At 54.8% G+C, this 22,713-nt stretch overlaps 1 protein-coding gene across 1 annotated transcript in view; it reads left to right on the forward strand.

Annotated features, from left to right (window-relative positions):
* The window catches only part of si:dkey-100n23.5, a 152,671-nt gene that overhangs the window by 124,869 nt on the left and 5,089 nt on the right, over positions 1 to 22,713 (forward strand). The window contains exon 17 of the mRNA XM_035408512.1: positions 19,688 to 19,835. Coding sequence (XP_035264403.1) covers positions 19,688 to 19,835 — 148 coding nt within the window. The remainder of the gene's footprint in view (positions 1 to 19,687; positions 19,836 to 22,713) is intronic.

A 22,713-nucleotide genomic window follows, 5' to 3' on the forward strand; every position in this document is an offset into this window, starting at 1 on the left:
TGATACTGCTGCAGGGCCTGTGTTAAATAATGCTGGAGAGAGAGGGGGGAGAGAGAGAGAGAGAGAGAGAGAGAGAGAGAGAGAGAGAGAGAGAGAGAGAGAGAGAGAGAGAGAGAGAGAGAGAGAGAGAGAGAGAGAGAGAGAGAGAGAGAGAGAGAGAGAGAGAGAGAGAGAGAGAGAGAGAGAGAGAGAGAGAGAGAGAGAGAGAGAGAGAGAGAGAGAGAGAGAGAGAGAGAGAGAGAGAGAGAGAGAGAGAGAGAGAGAGAGAGAGAGAGAGAGGCAGAGAGAGAGAGAGAGAGAGAGAGAGAGGCAGAGAGAGAGAGAGAGAGAGAGAGGCAGAGAGAGAGAGAGAGAGAGAGGGGAGAGAGAGCAAGAGAGAAACAAGCACAAAGGTTGGAAAGACAGAAAAAAATGAAAGGGGAAGAGGGGGAAGGAGAGGGAAGGAGTGACGGAGAGACGGAGGAGAGAGCGAGGGAGCGGGGCGGAGGGAGGGAGAGAGGCGCGTGTCTCCCCCTTGCCTCCGCGCAGGACGCTGTGATTAATAATGGATCCTTTGTCTATATTTAGTGGCGTTCTGCTGAGACGCAGCCGGGCTCCTCGGCGCCGATCGGCCACGGCGTGGCCCCGTCCGACCGGCCGCCGCCTCCGCCACCGGCACCGCCGCCGCCTCCGCCACCGGCACCGCCGCCGCTTCCCCCACACCGGGGCCCCCCCCGCACCGCGTCCCCCCCCCCCCCGCACCGCGTCCTTCGCCGGTCTCTTTATCTCTCCCACCGCCTGCATTAATAAAAGATCGCTGCCTCCCGCCTTTTAAATATTCATCTGTGGGGCCTGTGCCGTTAGCCTGCGCCGCGTGCTGAACGCTCCGCACACACGCCGCTCAGCGCGCGAAACGTTCCACACACGCATCGCCGCGCTGCCCGGGAAACTCAGACCCGCACGGCCTGCTCCTCCTCCTCCCCATTACACGACTGCGTGAGACTTCATCCCGACCAGCCTGCTCCTCCTCCTCCCCATTACACGACTGCGTGAGACTTCATCCTGACCAGCCTGCTCCTCCTCCTCCTCCCCATTACACGACTGCGTGAGACTTCATCCCGACCAGCCTGCTCCTCCTCCTCCCCATTACACGACTGCGTGAGACTTCATCCCGACCAGCCTGCTCCTCCTCCTCCCCATTACACGACTGCGTGAGACTTCATCCTGACCAGCCTGCTCCTCCTCCTCCTCCCCATTACACGACTGCGTGAGACTTCATCCCGACCAGCCTGCTCCTCCTCCTCCTCCCCATTACACGACTGCGTGAGACTTCATCCCGACCAGCCTGCTCCTCCTCCTCCTCCCCATTACACGACTGCGTGAGACTTCATCCTGACCAGCCTGCTCCTCCTCCTCCTCCTCCCCATTACACGACTGCGTGAGACTTCATCCCGACCAGCCTGCTCCTCCTCCTCCTCCCCATTACACGACTGCGTGAGACTTCATCCTGACCAGCCTGCTCCTCCTCCTCCTCCTCCCCATTACACGACTGCGTGAGACTTCATCCCGACCAGCCTGCTCCTCCTCCTCCTCCCCATTACACGACTGCGTGAGACTTCATCCCGACCAGCCTGCTCCTCCTCCTCCTCCCCATTACACCACTGCGTGAGACTTCATCCCGACCGGCCTGCTCCTCCTCCTCCTCCTCCCCATTACACGACTGCGTGAGACTTCATCCTGACCAGCCTGCTCCTCCTCCTCCTCCCCATTACACGACTGCGTGAGACTTCATCCTGACCAGCCTGCTCCTCCTCCTCCTCCTCCCCATTACACGACTGCGTGAGACTTCATCCCGACCAGCCTGCTCCTCCTCCTCCTCCCCATTACACGACTGCGTGAGACTTCATTTAGAGGTTTTTTCTTCAGTTTGGTGCGTTCCTCGGTTTCGTTCCCGATCGCACGTGGGAGTTGTCACGCGATTAGGAAACGCATTTTTGCCCCAGTTCTGCGCATTTGCAGTGCAGCGGGTAGGCTGTGGAGCAGCTGATCTGAGGAATGCGTTTCATATCGTTTTATGTCGGCGGACATTTCCTGCCGTGTGAATGAATGAATGTGGTGCTCTTCAGGAAATGGCTCGGCAAACACGTCAGTTCAACTGCTTCATTTTTGCGGCAATTAAAGAAATTCAGACGGATTTTCAGTCAAAATGTAATCTGGAAATCTGAATGCAGACCGAAATAATAAGAATATGACGTTCGTACGTCACCTACGGTTTGACATGGCGAAACATTGTGAATTACACTTTCGCAGCTGCCCTAATCAGTCTGTCAAGTTCGACGTTTGGTTGGGTCTGACTTAGCTTTTGTTAGGAAATTTGATTTGACTTATTAAAATCATGAAACTTCAAAAAAACATTGTAATTATTGCAGATAAATGGAACTTGTTACAGCTGCACACTTGTTAGAATCTTTTGCTTATTTGTTTTCTTTTTAACATTATATTTACATGATATTTACCTGAAATTAGGCTATATGTATAGTCTGATTAATTATATATATATGTCATGTGCAGCAGAGCTCTCAAAACCTGTTGCCTATAAAGGTCGTTCATAGCTGTTCATCTACAGCTCAGAGCTCGCGTGTGTGTGTGTGTGTGTGTTCAGTATGCTGGAGTTGCAGAATGAAGGATAGAGATGAGTGTGTGGGTGTTCGAATGGGTCAAACTGGGCTGGCGTCTGATTTGATCCTGTTATCATAAGAATGATGCAGATTCTGGGGGATGAGTATGGGGTACACTCTGAGAAATAAAGGTACACAGGGAAGGTAGATTTCTGTTCTGAAAAAACAGTCAAATGTACCCTGAAAGTATTTGTATTTGGGTGCTAATAAGTACAATTTGCAAGCAAAAAGTTACAAATGAATTATGTAATGATGGCTATGGGTACAATGTACCTGTAAGGTACCACCCCAGTGATAAGGTCAATTACCTTTATATGCACTTTTTCATACCTTTTTTCTGACAGTGTGAACTATGGGGTTGGCTCTAGCTGGTGTCGGTGTGGGTCTAAGGATATAAATAGGGTATCTTGGCGTTGAACCTGAGTTGAGTCTCTGGTTGTACCAATGGTGTTGAATTTTTGTAAGCATGCAGTAACTTTGGAATTGAGTCTGAGTTGAGGCTGGGTGAAATGATGAAGTAAACTTTGGGGTTGAGTATGGGTTGAGTCTGGGTGTACGGATGTGGCAGAATCTGGGGTTGAGTATGGGTCGAGGCTTAGTGTAAGGATGAGGTTAACTCGAGGGTTCAGTAGGGGTTGAGTGGGTTTAAGGATGAGGTCAACTCTGGGGTTGAGTATGGGTTGAGTGGAGGTGTAAGGCTGAAGTTAACTCTGGGGTTGAGTATGGGTTGAGTGGAGGTGTAAGGCTGAAGTTAACTCTGGGGTTGAGTATGGGTTGAGTGGAGGTGTAAGGCTGAAGTTAACTCTGGGGTTGAGTATGGGTTGAGTGGAGGTGTAAGGCTGAAGTTAACTCTGGGGTTGAGTATGGGTTGAGTGGAGGTGTAAGGCTGAAGTTAACGCTGGGGTTGAGTATGGGTTGAGTGGAGGTGTAAGGCTGAAGTTAACTCTGGGGTTCAGTATGCTCTTACAGTAGACGTTGGTATGTTCTGGAGAGCAGGATGCCTGTTTGTTTGCGCTGGGCCCTGTTGGTGGGCATTAGCGTGGGCGTTAGCGGCGGCACTAATCTCCTGGGCCGAGCGCGGGCTCCGCTCCCCGTAATCCCGCTCTTCCCGTCGCGGATCGCCGGTCCTTCCTGGCGCTGCACAGCCCGTCAGCTGGCCGCCGGCATGTGCGTGTGAGCGAGCGAGAGAGCGAGCGAGCAGGAGAGCGAGTCCTCGTGCTCTGAATCCGACAGCGCGGCAGCTTTGGAGACTAAAGAGAGAGATGGAGCGCTTCCAGCGGCTTCTAAAATAATTTATGCCGCGGTACAATCACACACAGATGTTCCTGGGGAAGTGGGGGGGGGGGGCGGGGAGGGGGAGTGCGGCAGAAAGAAAAACAGAGATGGGCAGATAAAACGCAGGCTGCGTAGTAAATTTCCCCGGCTCTGCGCTGCCCTGCGCAGCCGCCTGTCAGCCCTGACCCAGGCCTGACCCCAGCTTTACTGATCAAAGGGGATTAAGGCGCGTCGTCGCTCGGCCCCGCCCCCGCGCTGCTCGCTCGGTCCAGCTGTGACCGCGCCGGGACTCAGGCTGCGGAGACGGAGCGGGATTCTCTCTCTCTCGCTCACTCTCTCTCTCTCTCTCTCGCTCGCTCTCTCTCTCACTCGCTTCCTCTCTCTCTCTCTCGCTCGCTCCCTCTCTCTCTCTCACTCGCTTCCTCTCTCTCTCTCATTCTCTCTCGCTCGCTCCCTCTCTCTCTCTCTCTCTCTCTCTCTCTCACTCGCTTCCTCTCTCTCTCTCTCTCTCTCTCTCACTCGCTTACTCTCTCACTCACTCGCTTCCTCTCTCTCTCTCCCTCTCTCTCTCACTTGCTTCCTCTCTCTCTCTCTCTCTCTCTCACTCGCTTACTCTCTCTCACTCACTCGCTTCCTCTCTCTCTCTCCCTCTCGCTTGCTCTCTCTCACTTGCTCCCTCTCTCTCTTTCTCGCTCGCTGTATCTCGCTCGCTCCCTCTCCGTCTCCCTCGTTCTCTCTCTCTCTCTCTGAGAGGACGTGTGGAGGGCTTTCTGTCTGTCTGTCTGTCTGCCTGTTTGGGTTTTCTTTGATTCCTTTTTAGTTACTGAGTATTGTGTATGTAATTGATTAAACTGGGGTTAGGGGTTTAGGGGGTTAGGAAGGGAGGGATGGGCCAGGACGGCCGCTCGGGTGGGGGGGGGGGGGAGAGCGGCCTCTGGGGCTCGGGTCCGGGCGTGTGCCAGACAGCAGCGCAGCGGCGGAGGACGCGCTGTTAGCAGGAGCAGGTGTGAGCAGATCCGCTCGGCTTCCAGGACGAATAAAAGCGCTAGCGTTTTACCTCCAGAAGGAAAAGGCAGTCGCTAAGATTGCGGAGAGTGGCATCTGGGCGAGAGGACTTTCTGTGCCAGTAACCCCCTGCATTCAGCACCGGCGGTGATAGTAGTGGTTTCTAACGAGTCCCCGTTCATAAAGAACAAAGCGACTGAAAGGGAATTGGCGAGGTTCAGGACATTTGCTAGCTCGTTGAAAACGATTCCGTTAGCTTGTAAAAGCAGCGCAGCGAAGCCGAACGTGCCGTCTTTCAGGAGACGGGTTCCTCGCGTTTTTAAATAGCGCCGATCGGACCCTTGACGTGGCTTTCCGCTGCAGACTCGGGGAAAGTTCGCAAGTGGCGTTTACGTCGACCGACGGTTTGCGCCGCTTCGCGTGCGGCGGGGACATCGGCCTCAAAAGGTTTCCGGGGGTGGGGGTGGCGGGGCGGGGGGGGAGATATGCTAGAAGTGAGTGCTGTTGTGGATAAGGGAAATGGGGGGAGGCGCTGTGGGGGCTGGTAATGGCGGAAGTGAAACAGCGGCGGGGAACGTGTCGGGGGGGGGAGGGGACGCCCCGGGATCGTCGTTAGCCTCTGGTTCAGGAACGGGGCGACCTAGAGGGTCGGAGAAAAGGAGTGCGAAAAGCGAAAAAGAGCTAAAAAAAAAAAAAGAGAGAAGTGAAAAAAGGGAAGACCTTCTGAGGAAGGGTATTTGGCTTTCGGGAGGGGTGAAGCAGATAGAGTCGGGGGGTCGGGAAGTAGACGGAAGCGGGGGAGTGTACTTTCAGCGCTGGCGTGCCGGATCCCTCCTCAGTGTCTGGAGATGGCAGCCGGCCAAGTGGGAGATGGTTTGATGCGCACGGCTGGTAAAGTTTCTAGCGGAGACTGAAGGACAGCTCAGCTCACATAGCTCAGGCTATTTCCCGGACGGGGATAAGTTTTTAAGATCGGTAACGTCATCGTCTGAAAAAGCCGATTGGCATGCTCTGTCTCCTAGAAAGAGCTTTAGACTCGGGAAATGGGCGACAGTAGAGCAGGAGACAGCGTCGTAAGAAAATATGGGTGCGTCTGGTGCAGCGCACTTTATTCTTGTGCTCTTTTCACGGGCTTCTGACTTCCTGCTTTGCTTTTTAATCACGGCGGAGTTTCTACGGAAAGGCTCGCCTACCAGCAGTCCACCCGAGACCGTGTGAAAAAGGGGTCTGCTGTCAGAGTCGGCGCAGCAAAAAGAAGTTCATCATTTTATTTTCTCAAGAGACTCATTCTGAGAAAAGTATTGGAGTCGATTGGGGGGGTCTGGTGGAAGGGGCCGCATGTGTTGAGCCAAATGAGGTGCACATTTTAGGGCAGAGGCGGTGGTTCCTCTCCCCTCGCCTTGCATTAACGCAGCTGAAGAGGTGTGCCACGGCTGCGTGCTGTTCGCACAGGCATGTGTGCAGCAACAAACATTTACATTAGCAAGCGTGTTTGTTCCCAATGATGGTCAGCCCCAGTTAAGGCTTTATTACTGGTTTTCTTTTTTTCTTCTTTTTTTGGGGGGAAGTGTGGGTTTTTGGTTTGTAAATAGGGGGTGGGCTAGTTTTTTAAGGTAACTGTGGAATGTTTTTGTGTTTCAATAAAGGAACATCAATAGTCTCTCTTTCTAAAGTCTCTCTCTGTCTCTCTCTCTCTCTCTCACTGTGACATGGACAGCCTTCCCACTTAAACACACTCTGTCTCACACAGATAAACATCCACAATCTCTGGCACACCTTGCATGCGCACACACACTCAGTTTGCCACGACCACACACACACACTCAATTATCAGCGCTGACGCACACACACGCGTGGGCATACACGTACTCTCATTTGCTTATACAGAACAAAAGTATGGGGTCGCACACAATAGACCCTCTCTCCCTTTAGTTTTCTCCCTCTTTCTCTCCCTCTCTAGCTTTTTACCTCTCTTTCTCTCTCTCTGTCTCTTCATGTTTCTCACCCTCTCCCTTTCTAACGCCCTGTCTTTCTCCCTCTCGATCTCACTTTCTCTCGCTTTCTCTTGCTCTCTCTGTCTGTCAAATGCACACACACACACACACAAACACACACAGCGCACACACACACACACTGAGTACACACACACACACACACACACAGCGCACACATACACACGCACACACACACTGAGTACACACACACACACAGCGCACACACACACAGAGCACACAAACACACACACACACAGCGCACACGCACGCACACACACACACACACTGAGTACACACACACACACACAGCGCACACACACACACTGAGTACACACACAAACACACACACACAGCGCACACACACACACACGCACACACACACTGAGTACACACACACACACACACACAGCGCACACACACACACACTCACACACACACACACACACACACACACACACTCACACACACTGAGTACACACACACGCACACACACACACAGCGCGCACACACACTGAGTACACACACACACACACACACACACAGCGCGCACACACACACACACACACACACGCACGCACACACTCACACACACACACACACAGCGCACACACACAGCGCACACACACACACTCACACACACACACACACACACACACACACACACACATACACACACACACACACACACTCACACACACACAGCGCAGCGCTGTGCAGAGGGCAGGTAGGGAGCAGAGGGGCGTGCCAGCGGGGCGTGTGCAGCGATAAGCAGCCGGGCGGTGCGTTAGCGTCGGCCCGCGCTGGGGAGCGCTGACAAGGCGCTGGGGATTAGACTGTGGGAGGGAGAACAAAGAGCCACGCGATCGCTCCGGCCTGCAGGAGCTCACAGCGCAGCGCAGAGCAGAGCAGCGCAGAGCTCACAGCGCAGAGCAGAGCAGAGCAGAGCAGCGCAGAGCAGAGCAGAGCAGAGCAGAGCAGCGCAGCGCAGAGCAGAGCAGCCCCGCTCTCTCTCTCTCCCTCTCTCTCTGTCTCTGTTTACCGCTCTCTCCCTCTCTGTCTCTCTGTGTCTCTGTCTCTGTCTCTGTTTACCGCTCTCTCTCTCTGTCTCTCTCTCTCTCTGTCTCTCTCTGTGTCTCCCTCCCTCTCTCTCTCTGTGTCTCCCTCCCTCTCTCTCTCTCTCTCTGTTTACCTCTCTCTCTTTCTCCCTCTCTGTGTCTCTCTCTCTCCCTCTTTCCCTCTCTCTCTTCGTCTCCCTCTTTCCCTCTCTCTCTCTCTCCCACGATCCCGTGCTATTATTCCAGCCAGAAAACAGAGGGGGAAAATCACGTAAGCAGAAGTGTATGTAGGCTAGTACGGGGGGTGGGGTTGGGCTGAATGGGTTGGTACAAACGTGGGGGAAGATAATGAGAAGGAAGTGAAAGCAGATTAGGGAGGGAGGGAGGGAGGGAGGGAGGGAGGAGGGGTGCAGCTTGGCAGCTTGAGGCGCCCCGATCCCGTGTTCCGGCATATTCTGTCTGTCCCAGCTGGGCTAAATCATCACGGGGTCCGTCCCCTGCGTCAGTCCCAACCCCCCGGGGGGGGAGCGCGTTTTCGGGGTATTAATGGGAAAACAGATGGCTGCTGTGGAAGGTCCCGGGCCCCGCGTGGGGCCCCGCGTGGGGCTCTGCGTGGGTCCCTGCGTGGGGCTCTGCGTGGGGCCCTGCGTGGGGCCCTGCGGGAGCGGGAGCGGGCACTTTTTAGGGCCTGTGAGTAGATCTAGGGCAGGAGCGCAGCGCGGACAAACAGAGGCCAAGTCCTAACGAGCAGAGCCCTCAGAGCGGGGGGGGGGAAGTGGGCGTGGGGTGGGCGGGGCTCCGGAGGCAGAAGTGGGAGGGTCAGACGACGCTGAGCTCGGGCAGCAAATGAGGCGCAGCGCCGTCGGCTAACAGAGTGAAATTCAAAGCTGGGAAAAAAGAGAGAAAGAGGGGGGAGAGGGAGGGGGGGGGGGGAGAACGACAGAGGGGGAAGGAGGGAATGGGGGAGGAGAGAGAGAGAGAGAGAGAGAGGTGAGAATCGCTGTAAAGTGTCTTGAGGGTTCCTGCCGTTCTTCCTGCGAGACTGGCGCTCAGCCGCGGTGTTTATAGGAGCAGACAGCGCTCTCCGGAGACCGGGAGGCAAAGAAAAGATAGAGACGGCGCGCGCGCCACCTCCAGATTACCCGCGGAGGAGGACGTCCTTCCAGGAAGGCTTCGCGGCTGCTTGAGCGCGGCTGCGCGTGCGCGCGGGAGGCGAAGGGCGTCGAGACGCCGCGGCGTCCGCCCCGCGTGCCGAGCCCGCCCGCGTCTGCGGGAGGGTGCAGGGGGGCCGGCCGGGGCCGGGTCTGTTTGGAGCGCCCGCCGCGGGCCTGTCCCGCTATGGAGGAATGAGCGGCACAGTAGGGGGGAGAAAGGTAGAGCCTGAGGGAGGGAGAGATGGGGAGGGGTGGGGCTGAGGGAGAGATGGGATGGGCAGGGAGGGAGGGAGGGAGGGAGGGAGGGAGAGATGGGAGGGAGAGGGGAGGGGGGGAGGGAGGGAGGGAGGGAGGCAGGGAGGGAGGGAGGGAGAGATGGGAGGGAGAGGGGGAGGGAGGGAGAGATGGGGAGGGAGAGGGGGATGGGCAGGGAGGCAGGGAGGGAGGCAGCGCTCTCAGCCTAGCTGTGATGGACGGGGCTGTGCAGGTGGTGAGATTGAAAGCTCCGCTCCGGTCCCAGCGCAGTGTGGAGCGCAGTGTGGAGATTGAGGCTGATAGAGACTGACTGGGGCCAGGCCTGCCTCCACTGTCTCCTTACCTCTCCTGTGTGTGTGTGTGTGTGTGTGTGTGTAATATGACAGGTGTGAGATGCAGAGGAGAGCCTGCGGAAGGCTCCGGAACCTGGCTGTGAACCAGCACATTAAAATTTCCCTCTTCACTGGCAGAGCGCAGCCACGTGTGGCGTTAAGTGCATAGACAGGTTGGGGGTACAAGCAGGGTGGAGCCTGAGAGAGAGAGAGAGACAGAGCGACGGAGAGACTGACAAACAGAGACGAGGAAGAAAGAGAGACAGACAGACGGAGAGGAGAAAGAGAGAGCGAGAGAGACAGACAGAGATGAAAGAAAAAGAGAGAGACAGACGGACAGAAAGAGAGGAGGAGAGAGAGACAGACTGACAGATGGGGAGAAAGAAAGAGAGAGAGACAGACAGAGAGAAGAGAGAGAGAAAGACAGAGAGAGAGAGAGAGCGAGGGAGAGAAAGGGCAAATGAGAGCATGGAAAGAGCGGGACAGCGCAGGGGAACTGTGGGGGTTGGTGATAGAGCAGGGCTCAGGGGAGCCGTGGTATTAATGGGCGAAGTGTGTGTGGTGGAAAAGGCCCGTCTGTGGGCTCTGGCCTTGGTGGGGGGGGAGGAGGGGGAGGGAGGGGCACGTCGGATAGCCCTGCCGCCGTAACTTGAAACCCCCCCTCACCTCCTGTTTACCGCAGCTTAACCCCGGCGCCCCCGCAGAGCGAAAGCTGAGCCGCTGCGCCACCCCCCCCCCCCGCCCCCCTTCCCCCCTCAACGCCAGCCTGCGCCCAGAAACGTGAACCGCCCCCGCCCCCGAGCCAGGCCTCCCATTGGCTCATTCATCATTCATTAGCAGGCGCTAACGCAGGAAGCGCGCGCTCTGTGCGCTGCTCTCTCTCTCGCTCCCTCTGTTTTCCCCTCTCTCTCTCTCTCTCTCTCTCTGAGCGGGAGAGGGAAATTTCCTCTCTCCTCTAATTGAGGCTGTTCGGTTGCCATGGCGCTCCGAAGCGAAAAAGCCTCTCGTCTCTGCCCTTTGAGATCCGGGACACAGTGGGGGGGGGGGGGTGTGTGTGTGTGTGTGTGTGTGCGCGTGTGTGTGTGCGTGTGTGTGTGTGTGTGTGCGTGTGTGTGTGTGTGTGTGTGCGTGTGTGTGTGTGTGTGTGCGTGTGTGTGTGTGTGTGTGTGTCAGCGTGTGTGTGCGTGTGTGTGTGTGTGTGTGTGTGTGTGTATTTGCGTATGTGTGTGTGTGAGCGTGTGAGTGTGTATTTGCGTATGTGTGTGTGTGTGTGTGTGTGGGTGTGTGCATGTGTGTGTGTGAGTGTGTGTTCGTGCGTGTTATTATGTGTTTTGTGTGCGTGTGAGTATGTGTGCGTGCGTGTGTGTGTGTGTGTGTGTGTGTGTGTCAGCGTGTGTGTGTGTATGTGTGTTTTGTGTGCGTGTGAGTGTGTGTGAGTGTGTGTGTGTGTGTGTGTGTGCGTGTGTGTGCGTGTGTGTGTGTGTGTTTTGTGTGCGTGTGCGCGCGTGTGTGTGTGAGCATGTGTGTGTGTGAGTGTGTGTTCGTGCGTGTTATTATGTGTTTTGTGTGCGTGTGAGTATGTGTGCGTGCGTGTGTGTGTGTGTGTGTGTGTCAGCGTGTGTGTGTGTATGTGTGTTTTGTGTGCGTGTGAGTGTGTGTGTGTGTGTGTGTGTGAGTGTGTGTGTGTGTGTGTGTGTGTGTGAGTGTGTGTTGTGTGCGTGTGTTGTGCGTGTGTGTGTGTGCGTGTGTGTGCGTGCGTGTGTGTGAGTGTGTGTGAGTGTGTGTGTGTGTGTGTGTGTGTGTGAGTGTGTGTGTGTGTGTGAGCGTGTGAGTGTGTGTGTGTGTTGTGTGTGTGTGAGTGTGTGTGTGTGTGTGTGTGTGAGTGTGTGTGTGTGTGTGAGTGTGTGTGTGCTTCTTGGGGGGGGCGGGGTTGTTTGTTGTTGAGGTATCAGCTCTGCTCTCCTGCTCTGCGATAGCTGTTCGTCACAAGGCTGATCCGCTACGCCAGAAATAGCCGTCTGCCAGCGGAGGTCTGCGCTTCAAATCAGAGCCCTAATCGGAGTGTGTGAGGTCATCGCTGTCCCCGCCAGCGGGTGACTCCAACGCAGGCGTCACAGCCGCTCCAGCGGGCGGGGCTGCTCTGGCGGGCGGGGATCAGCGCTTGGGCAGGAGACCACTGTGCCTCGCCGCTCCCGTCCCGTGGCTGTGGGGTCAGTCTGCTCCTCGCTAGGCGACGCTGGCCACGCCCCCTCCCGCCTCTACTACACCCCCCCCCCCACCCCCCCGGCTCTCAGAAACCCCCCCATCTTCAGACCTAAGTGCTAATCCCCCCCCCTTTGCTGGCTTTCCGCTGCCAGATATTCTCAGAATGAATAATCCCTCCGGCAGCGGAGGTGCGGCAGACACGCCGTCCCCGAGCGCGCTCAGTCCGCCGCTTTGGCTGAAAGCGCTCCGCGCTCGCCCATCAATAATGGATGCTGTTTATCCCAGCATCTACAGGGCGCAGTCATTCCTCATCTCCGTCCGTACCGCACAGCCCCACCCTCACCAGTGCGTTTCCTATTAGCCCTGGCTTAGTGTGGAGATGAGAGCGGGAGGGGGGCGGGGGTGGGTCTAACAGGGGGGCCTTTATTTTTAATATTATTTTTAAACACTGAATATTAGCTGTGTTTGTCCACACCGCCGCTGTTTTATTTGACTGTGTTTCTTTGACGGCACCGCGCACAGCTGGGTCGGGTGCGTGTGAGCCAGAGGGAGAGTAGCTGCGCTCTCATAAAGAAACAGCCCGCGCTCCTCAGTTTGGCTGAGGAGAAGTGGAGAAATTTTACGGCGGTTGTCTTTTCGTCCTGGACCGAATGGGAAATGCGATCTCTTCGATTTTGTCGTGTGCCTGACTGACTGTAAAATAATAGTCGTTTTAGACCTGGGGGTTTTCTGTAGGGAGGTGCTACCCCCAGAGAGCTGGCGTGGTTCACTGTGTGGTGGCATTCTTTGACTGACATGATGAGGAATGTGCCTGTGCACTTTTACATTTGTAGAAAAATGTTTCCTGAACACTTGAGCTGAATTGAGTGGTATGATGGATGGACTTGTCCTTGGCGTATCAGTTATAGGGTTAAATGGCTCTGGCCTATAAAAAATGGGAACTTGGTAGTCTTGAATCAAGCAAAGTATTGAATGGATCAGCATTTAAACTATATGACAAGTCAAGTTTACAGTCAATCAGTAGTCATTGAACTCTGATGGAGTTTATACAAATACAAGAGCGTGTACTCCTATGAGTGTGAAATTTTACACTAGGAAATGCACTCTGATGCTCACAGCCCCTTACATCAGCACGTGTTCCAGGTTTTCTTGTGGGGTTTTGCATCAGAAGTGCTGAGCTGCTAGCATGATCAGCCACATGAGGAGCAGCAGCTCCGGTCCCTGAGGCTGTCTGTCGGGGACGTGGTTACAACTGTGCAGTGTTATTTTTGGGAAGGTGACTCACCGCAGCAGAAGCGGGCAGGACCGCGGGGGGGCGGGTAGGCGGGCGGCAGCAGGCAGTGGGTGGGCGGCAGCGGGCAGGTGGCAGCGGGTGGGTGGTAGCAGGAAAAGCGGCAGTGGGCAGAGCAGCAGCGGGCAGAGTGGCCGCAGGCAGAGTGGCAGTGGGCGGGCAGCAGCAGGCAGAGCAACAGTGGGTGGAGCGACAGCGTGCAGAACGACAGTGGGTAGAGCGGCAGCATGCAGAGCGGCAGTGGGTAGAGCGACAGCAGGCAGAGCGGCAGCGGGTAGAGCAACAGCAGGCAGAGCGACAGCGGGCAGAGCGACAGCGGGCAGAGCGACAGCGGGCAGAGCGGCAGCGGGTAGAGCGGCAGCGGACGGCAGCGGGAAGAGCGGCAGTGGGCAAAGTGGCAGTGGGCGGGTGGCAGCAGGCAGAGCGGCAGTGGGCAAAGTGGCAGTGGGCGGGTGGCAGCAGGTAGAGCGGCAGTGGGCAGAGCAACAGCGGCGGGCGGAAGCAGGCAGACCGACAGCGGGCAGGCAGGTGGAAGCAGGTAGAGTGGCAGCGGGCGGGCGGAAGCGGGCAGGCGGGCGGAAGCAGGCAGAGTGGCAGCGAGCAGAGCGGAAGCGGGCAGAGTGGCAGTGGGCAGAGCGACAGAGGGCAGGTGGATGGCAGCGGGCAGAGTGGCAGCAGGCGGGCGGCAGTGGGCAGAGCGACAGAGGGCAGGTGGGTGGCAGCGGGCAGAGTGGCAGCAGGCGGGCGGCAGTGGGCAGAGCGACATAGGGCAGGTGGGTGGCAGCGGGCAGAGTGGCAGCAGGCGGGCGGCAGTGGGCAGAGCAACAGAGGGCAGGTGGGTGGCAGCGGGCAGAGTGGCAGCAGGCGGGCGGCAGTGGGCAGAGCGACAGAGGGCAGGTGGGTGGCAGTGGGAAGAGTGGCAGCAGGCGGGCGGCAGTGGGCAGAGCGACAGAGGGCAGGTGGGTGGCAGCGGGCAGAGTGGCAGCAGGCGGGTGGCAGTGGGCAGAGCGACAGAGGGCAGGTGGGTGGCAGTGGGCAGAGCGACAGCGGGCAGAGTGGGTGGCAGCGGGCAGAGCGACAGAGGGCAGGTGGGTGGCAGTGGGCAGAGCGACAGCGGGCAGAGTGGGTGGCATCGGGCAGAGCGACAGCGGGCAGAGTGGCGGCCGTGCCGAGCCTGGTGATTTATTTAGCCTGTAATGAGCGCTGAAATGCGAGCAGCAGCTGGCCTGGCTAATCCTGCACAGGAGCTCAGAGCAGCAGAGCACGCGGCTGATCCGCCGGCTCCCTGTGGGCCCGGCCCTGCACCAGCGCCCAACACCCCCTCCTGGACCCGCCATCTTCTGCTCCGCAAGCCCTGCGTAACCAGGACAGACTGCCCTCCCTACCTGAGAGAGAGAGAGGGAGGGAGGGAGGGAGGGGGGAGGGGGAGAGGGGGGGAGAGGGAGAGAAGGAGAGAGAGGGGAGAGGGAGTGAGAGAGGGGGGGGGAGGGAGAGAGAGAGCGAGAGAGAGGGGGGGAGAGGGAGAGAAGGGGGGAAGAGGGAGTGAGAGAGAGAGAGGGCGGGAGGGAGAGAGAGGGGGTGGGAGAGACAGAGAACCCAAATGTCAGAGCCACTCTAATTAAACTTCACGGCGCTGAGACTGATACTAATCCTACACGGCCCACCCCAGCAGCAGGGGAACAGATTAAACCAAATAAATAAATAAATAAATATAATAAAAGGTAAGTTTGTGTGGAATATTAATGTGTAATCTACGAGGGGAAAAACGGGTGGCCGTACATTAGTGTTGTTAAGAGCGGAAAGCCTCGTTAGCAGGAGCCGATCCTTCATTTTCCACCTGCGCTGATAGCACAAAGGTACGCAGGTCTGGGGCCAATGGGAGCCCTAGGAGCGCACAGAGCAGGATGTGTTAACACGCCGGATCCTGAGGAGCACACAGTCGGGGGGGGGGGGCGGGGTCTGGCGGCGGCTGAAAATAGCCGGTGTGTGCGCGGTGCGTTCACACGGAGCGGCGGGAGGCTTGTTTGTTCTGAGATCTGGGCCAGGGCAGCTGGCCTTGCGCTTCCTTGCTTTGTCCTGCGAGAGCGAGAGAGAGAGCGAGAGAGAGAGAGAGAGAGAGAGGCGGAGAGAGAGCGAGCGAGAGAAGGAGAGAGAGATACAGAGGCGGAGAGAGAGCGAGCGAGAGAGAGAGAGAGATACAGAGGCGGAGAGAGAGCGAGAGAGAGAGAGGCCAATCAGCACGCAGCCCCCTCCTCTCCTCCCCCTTCCCCATTAAAAGTGCTGCGTGCTGCCGGAGCCGCGGGCAGGGAAGTGTGGGCCCCGCCTCCCCGGCGAGCGCGGCGGCGGCCTCTTAAACGGGCGCATAAAGCGCCCTTTCACAGCCCGGCCGCGGCGTCGCGCCGGCGCCTTTAACGGGGGGCCTCTTCAGGCTCCCCCCTGACCACGGCAATGACCCAGACCCGGCTCCGCCTGCCTCAGAGGGGACGGGTTTTTTTATAAACGCTCCACTCCGAGCAGCAGGTTTTTTTAAGTGCGCGAGCTGCATTTTTGGCACGAGCGTCGGGGTGGGGGGGGGGGGGCGACCCTGTCTGGCGGTGTTGGGCGGTGCGGGGAGGCTGGGCGGACTCTGGCGCTCCTCCACGGCGCGTTGCGGGCGGTGACTCACCTCCGTCCCTGCGACAGGCGTTACTGAGCGCGCTCTCCGCTGACGCACCGGCGGCGATCAAAGAGGCGGCGTGCGCACGTGTCGCTCTCATCGCCCTCGCGTCGGCCCGCTCTCGCTAAACATTCCTCTCGCCTCTCTCCGCCGCGGCAAGGTCGTTAGATAAATGGCGCCTGTCCTCCTTTTTCTTCTTTTTCCTTTTTTCTTCTGCTTTCTTTTTGGGGCCATGTTTTCTTGGCAAATGCAATTTTCCAATTTTCGAGCGCAATTTTCGAGCGAGACGTGAGAATGAACTCCGGTCACCTTTCGCCACCTCAGTTACAGGGCAGTTTTTTTTCCCGAGGTAAAAATAAAAGCGAGCAGCGTGCTACGGAGCTAATGAGAAATGTGAAATCCGCCCGTAGGATGACAGAACGGAAGTGAAGGCAGAACGGAGAACGGTTTTACCCATAAGGGCATTGTACTGCTCTCCTTGCTGAACAGGTCGAGGTACACAGCTCCTTCTGAGCGCTCACAGAGGGAAGCGCACTGGGCCTGCTTCCTTTCCACTGTTTTTGACTCTCACACCACTAATTAAACTGGTTTCTTTGTGTTGAAGGCATAGAAGGCAGTGTGCATTCTTTTAAAACACCAACAGCAGCATTGGTGTGTGTGTGTGTGTGCATGCATGTGTGTGTGTGCATGCATGTGTGCGAGCGTGTGCGCTCTTCTCCGTGTGAGAGACGTGTGTGTGTCCATGCGTGTGTATGTGTGCGTGCCTGCGTGTGTGCGTGCATGCTCCATGTGAGATGTGTGTGTGCGTATGTGTGTGTGCGTGCAGGCTTCTCCGTGTGAGAGACGTGTGTGTGCATGTGTGTGTGTGTGTGTGTGCACGTGTGTGTGCATATGCATGCGTGTGAGAGACGTGCGTGTGTGTGAGAGACGTGCGTGTGTGTGTGTATATGCATGCGTGTGTGTGAGAGACGTGCGTGTGTGTGTGTGTGCGTGCGTGCGTGTGTGCATATGCATGCGTGTGTGTGAGAGACGTGCGTGTGTGTGTGTGTGTGTGCGCGCGTGCGTGCGTGTGTGTGTGTGCATATGCATGCGTGTGTGTGAGAGACGTGTGAGGTGAGTCTGTTATCTGTCCTGAAGTCGACACAGCGCCCCTCTCATTGGCTGGGCTTCTCGGGGAAGCAGACGTTTAATTAAGCAGTGAGCGGGCCGCGGTGCGCGCTGGCTGCCTCTTTAATGATAGGGGCCAGGAGGAAGCGCGCGATGACACTCAGCAGAGACCGCAGCGCTCTCTGCCTCCCACTGCCCCGCACGTGGGAGCGCCGCTCCGCGTAATGCTCTCTAATGCGCGGGGAGGCCCTTTGTTTTGACATTTCACAGTAATTACTGGTTCAGGGACCTGTATGCAGCGCAGGCCCGGATGCCAGAATAGGAAAGGAAGTATAAATACTTCTCATTCTCTAGAAGCCGGTTTAGAATGCCTAATGGTGGCTGTGAGGCCGTCCCGTTACAGTTCCGGTTTGGGAGGGCACCTGCTTTGCGTGTGCAGAGCTGTGCCGAGCTGCGCAGTTGCTGTGCCGAGCTGCGCTGTTCCTGTGCCGAGCTGCGCAGCTGGCTTGGTCGGCACAGGAAAACCGAAGAGGAGCTGCTGTTGAGCAGTGAGGAGGAGCTGTTGAGCAGTGAGGAGGAGCTGCCGTTGAGCAGTGAGGAGGAGCTGCCGTTGAGTGGTGAGGAGGAGCTGCTGTTGAGCAGTGAGGAGGAGCTGCCGTTGAGCAGTGAGGAGGAGCTGTTGAGCAGTGAGGAGGAGCTGCTGTTGAGCAGTGAGGAGGAGCTGTTGAGCAGTGAGGAGGAGCTGCTGTTCAGCAGTGAGGAGGAGCTGCTCTTGAGCAGTGAGGAGGAGCTGCTGTTGAGCAGTGAGGAGGAGCTGCTGTTGAGCAGTGAGGAGGAGCTGTTGAGCAGTGAGAAGGAGCTGTTGTTGAGAAGTGAGGAGGAGCTGCTGTTGAGCAGTGAGGAGGAGCTGTTGAGCAGTGAGGAGGAGCTGTTGAGCAGTGAGGAGGAGCTGCTGTTGAGCAGTGAGGAGGAGCTGTTGAGCAGTGAGGAGGAGCTGCTGTTGAGCAGTGAGGAGGAGCTGCTGTTGAGCAGTGAGGAGGAGCTGTTGAGCAGTGAGGAGGAGCTGCTGAGCAGTGAGGAGGAGCTGTTGAGCAGTGAGGAGGAGCTGCTGTTGAGCAGTGAGGAGGAGCTGTTGAGCAGTGAGGAGGAGCTGTTGAGCAGTGAGGAGGAGCTGCTGTTGAGCAGTGAGGAGCTGCTGTTGAGCAGTGAGGAGGAGCTGTTGAGCAGTGAGGAGGAGCTGCCTTTGAGCAGTGAGGAGGAGCTGTTTTTGAGTGGTGAGGAGGAGCTGTTGAGCAGTGAGGAGGAGCTGCCTTTGAGTGGTGAGGAGGAGCTGCTGTTGAGTGGTGAGGAGGAGCTGTTGAGTGGTGAGGAGGAGCTGCTGTTGAGCAGTGAGGAGGAGCTGTTGAGCAGTGAGGAGCAGCTGCTGTTGAGCAGTGAGGAGGAGCTGCTGTTGAGCAGTGAGGAGGAGCTGCTGTTGAGCAGTGAGGAGGAGCTGCCTTTGAGTGGTGAGGAGGAGCTGCTGTTGAGCGGTGAGGAGGAGCTGCTGTTGAGCAGTGAGGAGGAGCTGCTGTTGAGCAGTGAGGAGCTGCTGTTGAGCGGTGAGGAGGAGCTGCTGTTGAGCAGTGAGGAGGAGCTGCTGTTGAGCAGTGAGGAGGAGCTGTTCAGCAGTGAGGAGGAGCTGCTGTTGAGCAGTGAGGAGGAGCTGTTTTTGAGTGGTGAGGAGGAGCTGTTGAGCAGTGAGGAGGAGCTGCCGTTGAGCAGTGAGGAGCTGCCGTTGAGCAGTGAGGAGGAGCTGTTGAGCAGTGAGGAGGGGAATAACCTGCTGAACACAAGCACACAGCATGCACGCCACTTACTTTCATCGCTGACATAAGAAGCGCCTTAGCCGGTTATACAGCTCACTGCATCTTTCCTACTACTCTACTCTCGTAGGGTTTCTATGGTTTTTGTATTCAGTATTGTTGTAGCTGTTATTTGGATGTACAGCAGTACATCATGAAGAGAAAAATCACATAGGAATACATTTAGGGAAAGCTATACAAAGTAAACCTCAGTAATGCTGGATGGTCTTATATGAACAACGTTGTCAAATTCTCTTTTTCACATCTGTATCTCACTCAAACTTCTGATTTGAAGGATTGAGAATGTTGTCCTTTGTCATTTGCAGTACAAAATGCCTTTTAATATTTCAGATGTTGTGTAATAATTATTTAATTTGTTATCATTTATTAATGGGGTGGGCATGTGTGCCATCTGTGTTGTGTGTGTTCTTTATGTTTGTGTGTTTTTGCTTTTCTGTGTCTGTGTCTGTGTGTGTCAGTGCTGCTGCATATCTGTGTACATTTGCTTGTGTGCGTATGTGTGATTGTTTGCTTGTGTGTGTTTGCGCCTCTGTTCCTGTGAGTGTGTGTGCGTGCATGTGAGTGTGTGTACGTGCATGTGTGTGTGTGTATGTGCATGTTAGCTGATGTGTCAGAATAATGTTCACTGCGTGAACTGAACTGTGTACTTGGTTTTAAATAGCTGTACGAATTGAGTATTGTACCTTATTGAACGTGTGTTTTGTAGTTGTCCAGTGACCATGATATGCACTTTTGTACGTCACTTTGGATAAAAACGTCTGCTAAATAAGTGTAGTCTGAATGTAGTGTGAGTGCGTGTGTGTGTGCGTGTTAGCTGATATGGCCTCTCTCTTCCGCAGGCTGCACAACGCCTCGTACCCGCGGGAGCCGGTGTTCTCTCTGACCCTACTGCACGTGCTCTCCGCTCCGCTGCACGGCCTGGCCAACGCCGTCGTCTTCGGCCTGGACAAAGACACCTGGGGGCAGCTCAGTCTCACTGGCATCCAGGTACCCTGCCCCAGAGCCACAGGAAGCAGCAAGGAGAGCGCCTGTCTGTGTTCTGTGAGAGAGGGAAAAGCAGGCTGATCCGTGTAAATGCAGGCTGATCCGTGTAAAAGCAGGCTGATCCGTGTAAAAGCTGGCTGATCTGTGTAAAAGCAGGCTGATCTGTGTAAAAGCAGACAGATCCATGTAAAAACAGGCTGATCCATGTAAAATCTGGCTGATCCGTGTAAAAGCTGGCTGATCTGTGTAAAAGCAGGCTGATCTGTGTAAAAGCAGGCTGATCCATGTAAAAGCAGGCAGATCCGTGTAAAAACAGGCTGATCCATGTAAAAGCTGGCTGATCCGTGTAAAAGCAGGCTGATCTGTGTAAAAGCAGGCAGATCTGTGTAAAAGCAGGCTGATCCATGTAAAAGCTGGCTGATCTGTGTAAAAGCAGACAGATCCATTCAAAAGCAGGCAGATCCGTGTAAAAGCAGGATGATCTCTGTAAAAGCAGGCTGATCCGTTTTAAAGCATGCTGGTTTGTGTAAAAGGCTGATTTGTGTAAATGCTGGCTGATCCATGTAAAAGCAGGCTGATCCGTTTAAAAGCATCCTGATCTGTGTAAAAGCAGGCTGATCTCTTTAAAAGCTGGCTGATCCGTGTAAAAGCTGGTTGATCCGTGTAAAAGCTGGTTGATCCGTGTAAAAGCAGGCAGAACGTGTAAATGCAGGCTGATCCGTGTGAAAGCAGGCTGATCCGTGTAAAAGCAGACTGATCTGTGTAAAAGCAGACAGATCCACATAAAAGCAAGCTGATCCGTTTTAAAGCATGATGGGTCGTGTAAAAGCAGGCTGATCCATGTAAAAGCAGACAGATTCATGTAGAAGCATGCTGATCTGTGTAAAAGCAGACATATTCATGTAAAAGCAGGCTGATCTGTGTAAAAGCTGGCTGATCCGTGTAAAAGCAGGCAGAACCGTGTAAAAGCAGGTTGATCCGTGTAAAATCAGGCTGAGCCATATAAAAGCAGGCTGATTTGTGTAAAAGCAGGCTGATCCATGTAAAAGCATGCTGGGTCGTGTATAAGCAGGCTGATCCGTGTAAATGCAGGCTGATCCATGTAAAAGCAGGCTGATCCGTGTAAAAGCAGACTGATCTGTGTAAAAGCAGACAGATTCATGTATAAGCAGGCTGATCTGTGTAAAAGCAGACAGATTCATGTAAATGCATGCTGATCTGTGTAAAAGCAGGCTGATCCACGTAAAAGCAGGTTGATCCGTTTTAAAGCATGCTGATCCCTGTAAAAGCATGCTGGTTTGTGTAAAAGCAGGCTGATCCATGTAAATGCAGGCTGATCCATGTAAAAGCAGGCTGATCCGTGTAAAAGCATGCTGATCTGTGTAAAAGCAGACAGATCCCTGTAAAAGCATGCTGGTTCGTGTAAAAGCAGGCTGATCCATGTAAAAGCAGGCTGATCCGTGTAAAAGCATGCTGATCTGTGTAAAAGCAGACAGATCCATGTAAAAGCATGCTGGTTTGTGTAAAAGCAGGCTGATTCATGTAAATGCAGGCTGATCCATGTAAAAGCAGGCTGATCCGTGTAAAAGCATGCTGATCTGTGTAAAAGCAGACAGATCCATGTAAATGCAGGCTGATCCGTGTAAATGCAGGCTGATCTGTGTAAAAGCAGACAGATCCATGTATAATCAGGTTAATTCGTGTAAAAGCACGCTGATCCGTGTTGCACAGTGGGTAAGGAACTGGGCTTGTAACCGAAAGGTCGCAGGTTCGATTCCCGGGTAGGGCACTGCCGTTGTACCCTTGAGCAAGGTACTTAACCGAAATTGCTTCAGTATATATCCAGCTGTATAAATGGATACAATGTAAAAAATTCTATGTAAAAAGTTGTGTAAGTCGCTCTGGATAAGAGCGTCTGCTAAATGCCTGTAATGTAATGTAATGTAATGAAGCACGCTGATCCGTGTAAATGCAGGCTGATCTGTGTAAAAGCTGGCTGATCCGTGCAAAAGCAGGCAGAACCGTGCAAAAGCAGGCTGATCCGTATGAAAGCAGGCTGATCCGTGTAAAAGCAGGCTGATCGGTGTAAAAGCAGGCTGATCTGTGTAAAAGCAGATTGATCCATGTAAATGCAGACAGGTCCACGTAAAGCAGGCTGATCTGTGTAAAAGCAGACAGATCCATGTAAAAGCATGCTGGTTTGTGTAAAAGCAGGCTGATTCATGTAAATGCAGGCTGATCCATGTAAAAGCAGGCTGATACGTGTAAAAGCAGGCTGATTCGTGTAAAAGCAGGCTGATACGTGTAAATGCAGGCAGATCCGTGTAAAAGCTGGCTGATCCATGTAAAAGCAGGCTGATACGTGTAAAAGCAGGCTGATCCGTGTAAAAGCTGGCTGATACGTGTAAAAGCAGGCTGATTCGTGTAAAAGCAGGCTGATACGTGTAAAAGCAGGCTGATTCGTGTAAAAGCAGGCTGATCTGTGTAAAAGCAGACAGATCCATGTAAATGCAGGCTGATCCGTGTAAATGCAGGCTGATCTGTGTAAAAGCAGACAGATCCATGTATAATCAGGTTAATTCGTGTAAAAGCACGCTGATCCGTGTTGCACAGTGGGTAAGGAACTGGGCTTGTAACCGAAAGGTCGCAGGTTCGATTCCCGGGTAGGGCACTGCCGTTGTACCCTTGAGCAAGGTACTTAACCGAAATTGCTTCAGTATATATCCAGCTGTATAAATGGATACAATGTAAAAAATTCTATGTAAAAAGTTGTGTAAGTCGCTCTGGATAAGAGCGTCTGCTAAATGCCTGTAATGTAATGTAATGTAATGAAGCACGCTGATCCGTGTAAATGCAGGCTGATCTGTGTAAAAGCTGGCTG

The sequence above is a fragment of the Anguilla anguilla genome, chromosome 3, assembly GCF_013347855.1.
Source record: "Anguilla anguilla isolate fAngAng1 chromosome 3, fAngAng1.pri, whole genome shotgun sequence".
Taxonomy (NCBI): Eukaryota; Metazoa; Chordata; class Actinopteri; order Anguilliformes; family Anguillidae; genus Anguilla; species Anguilla anguilla.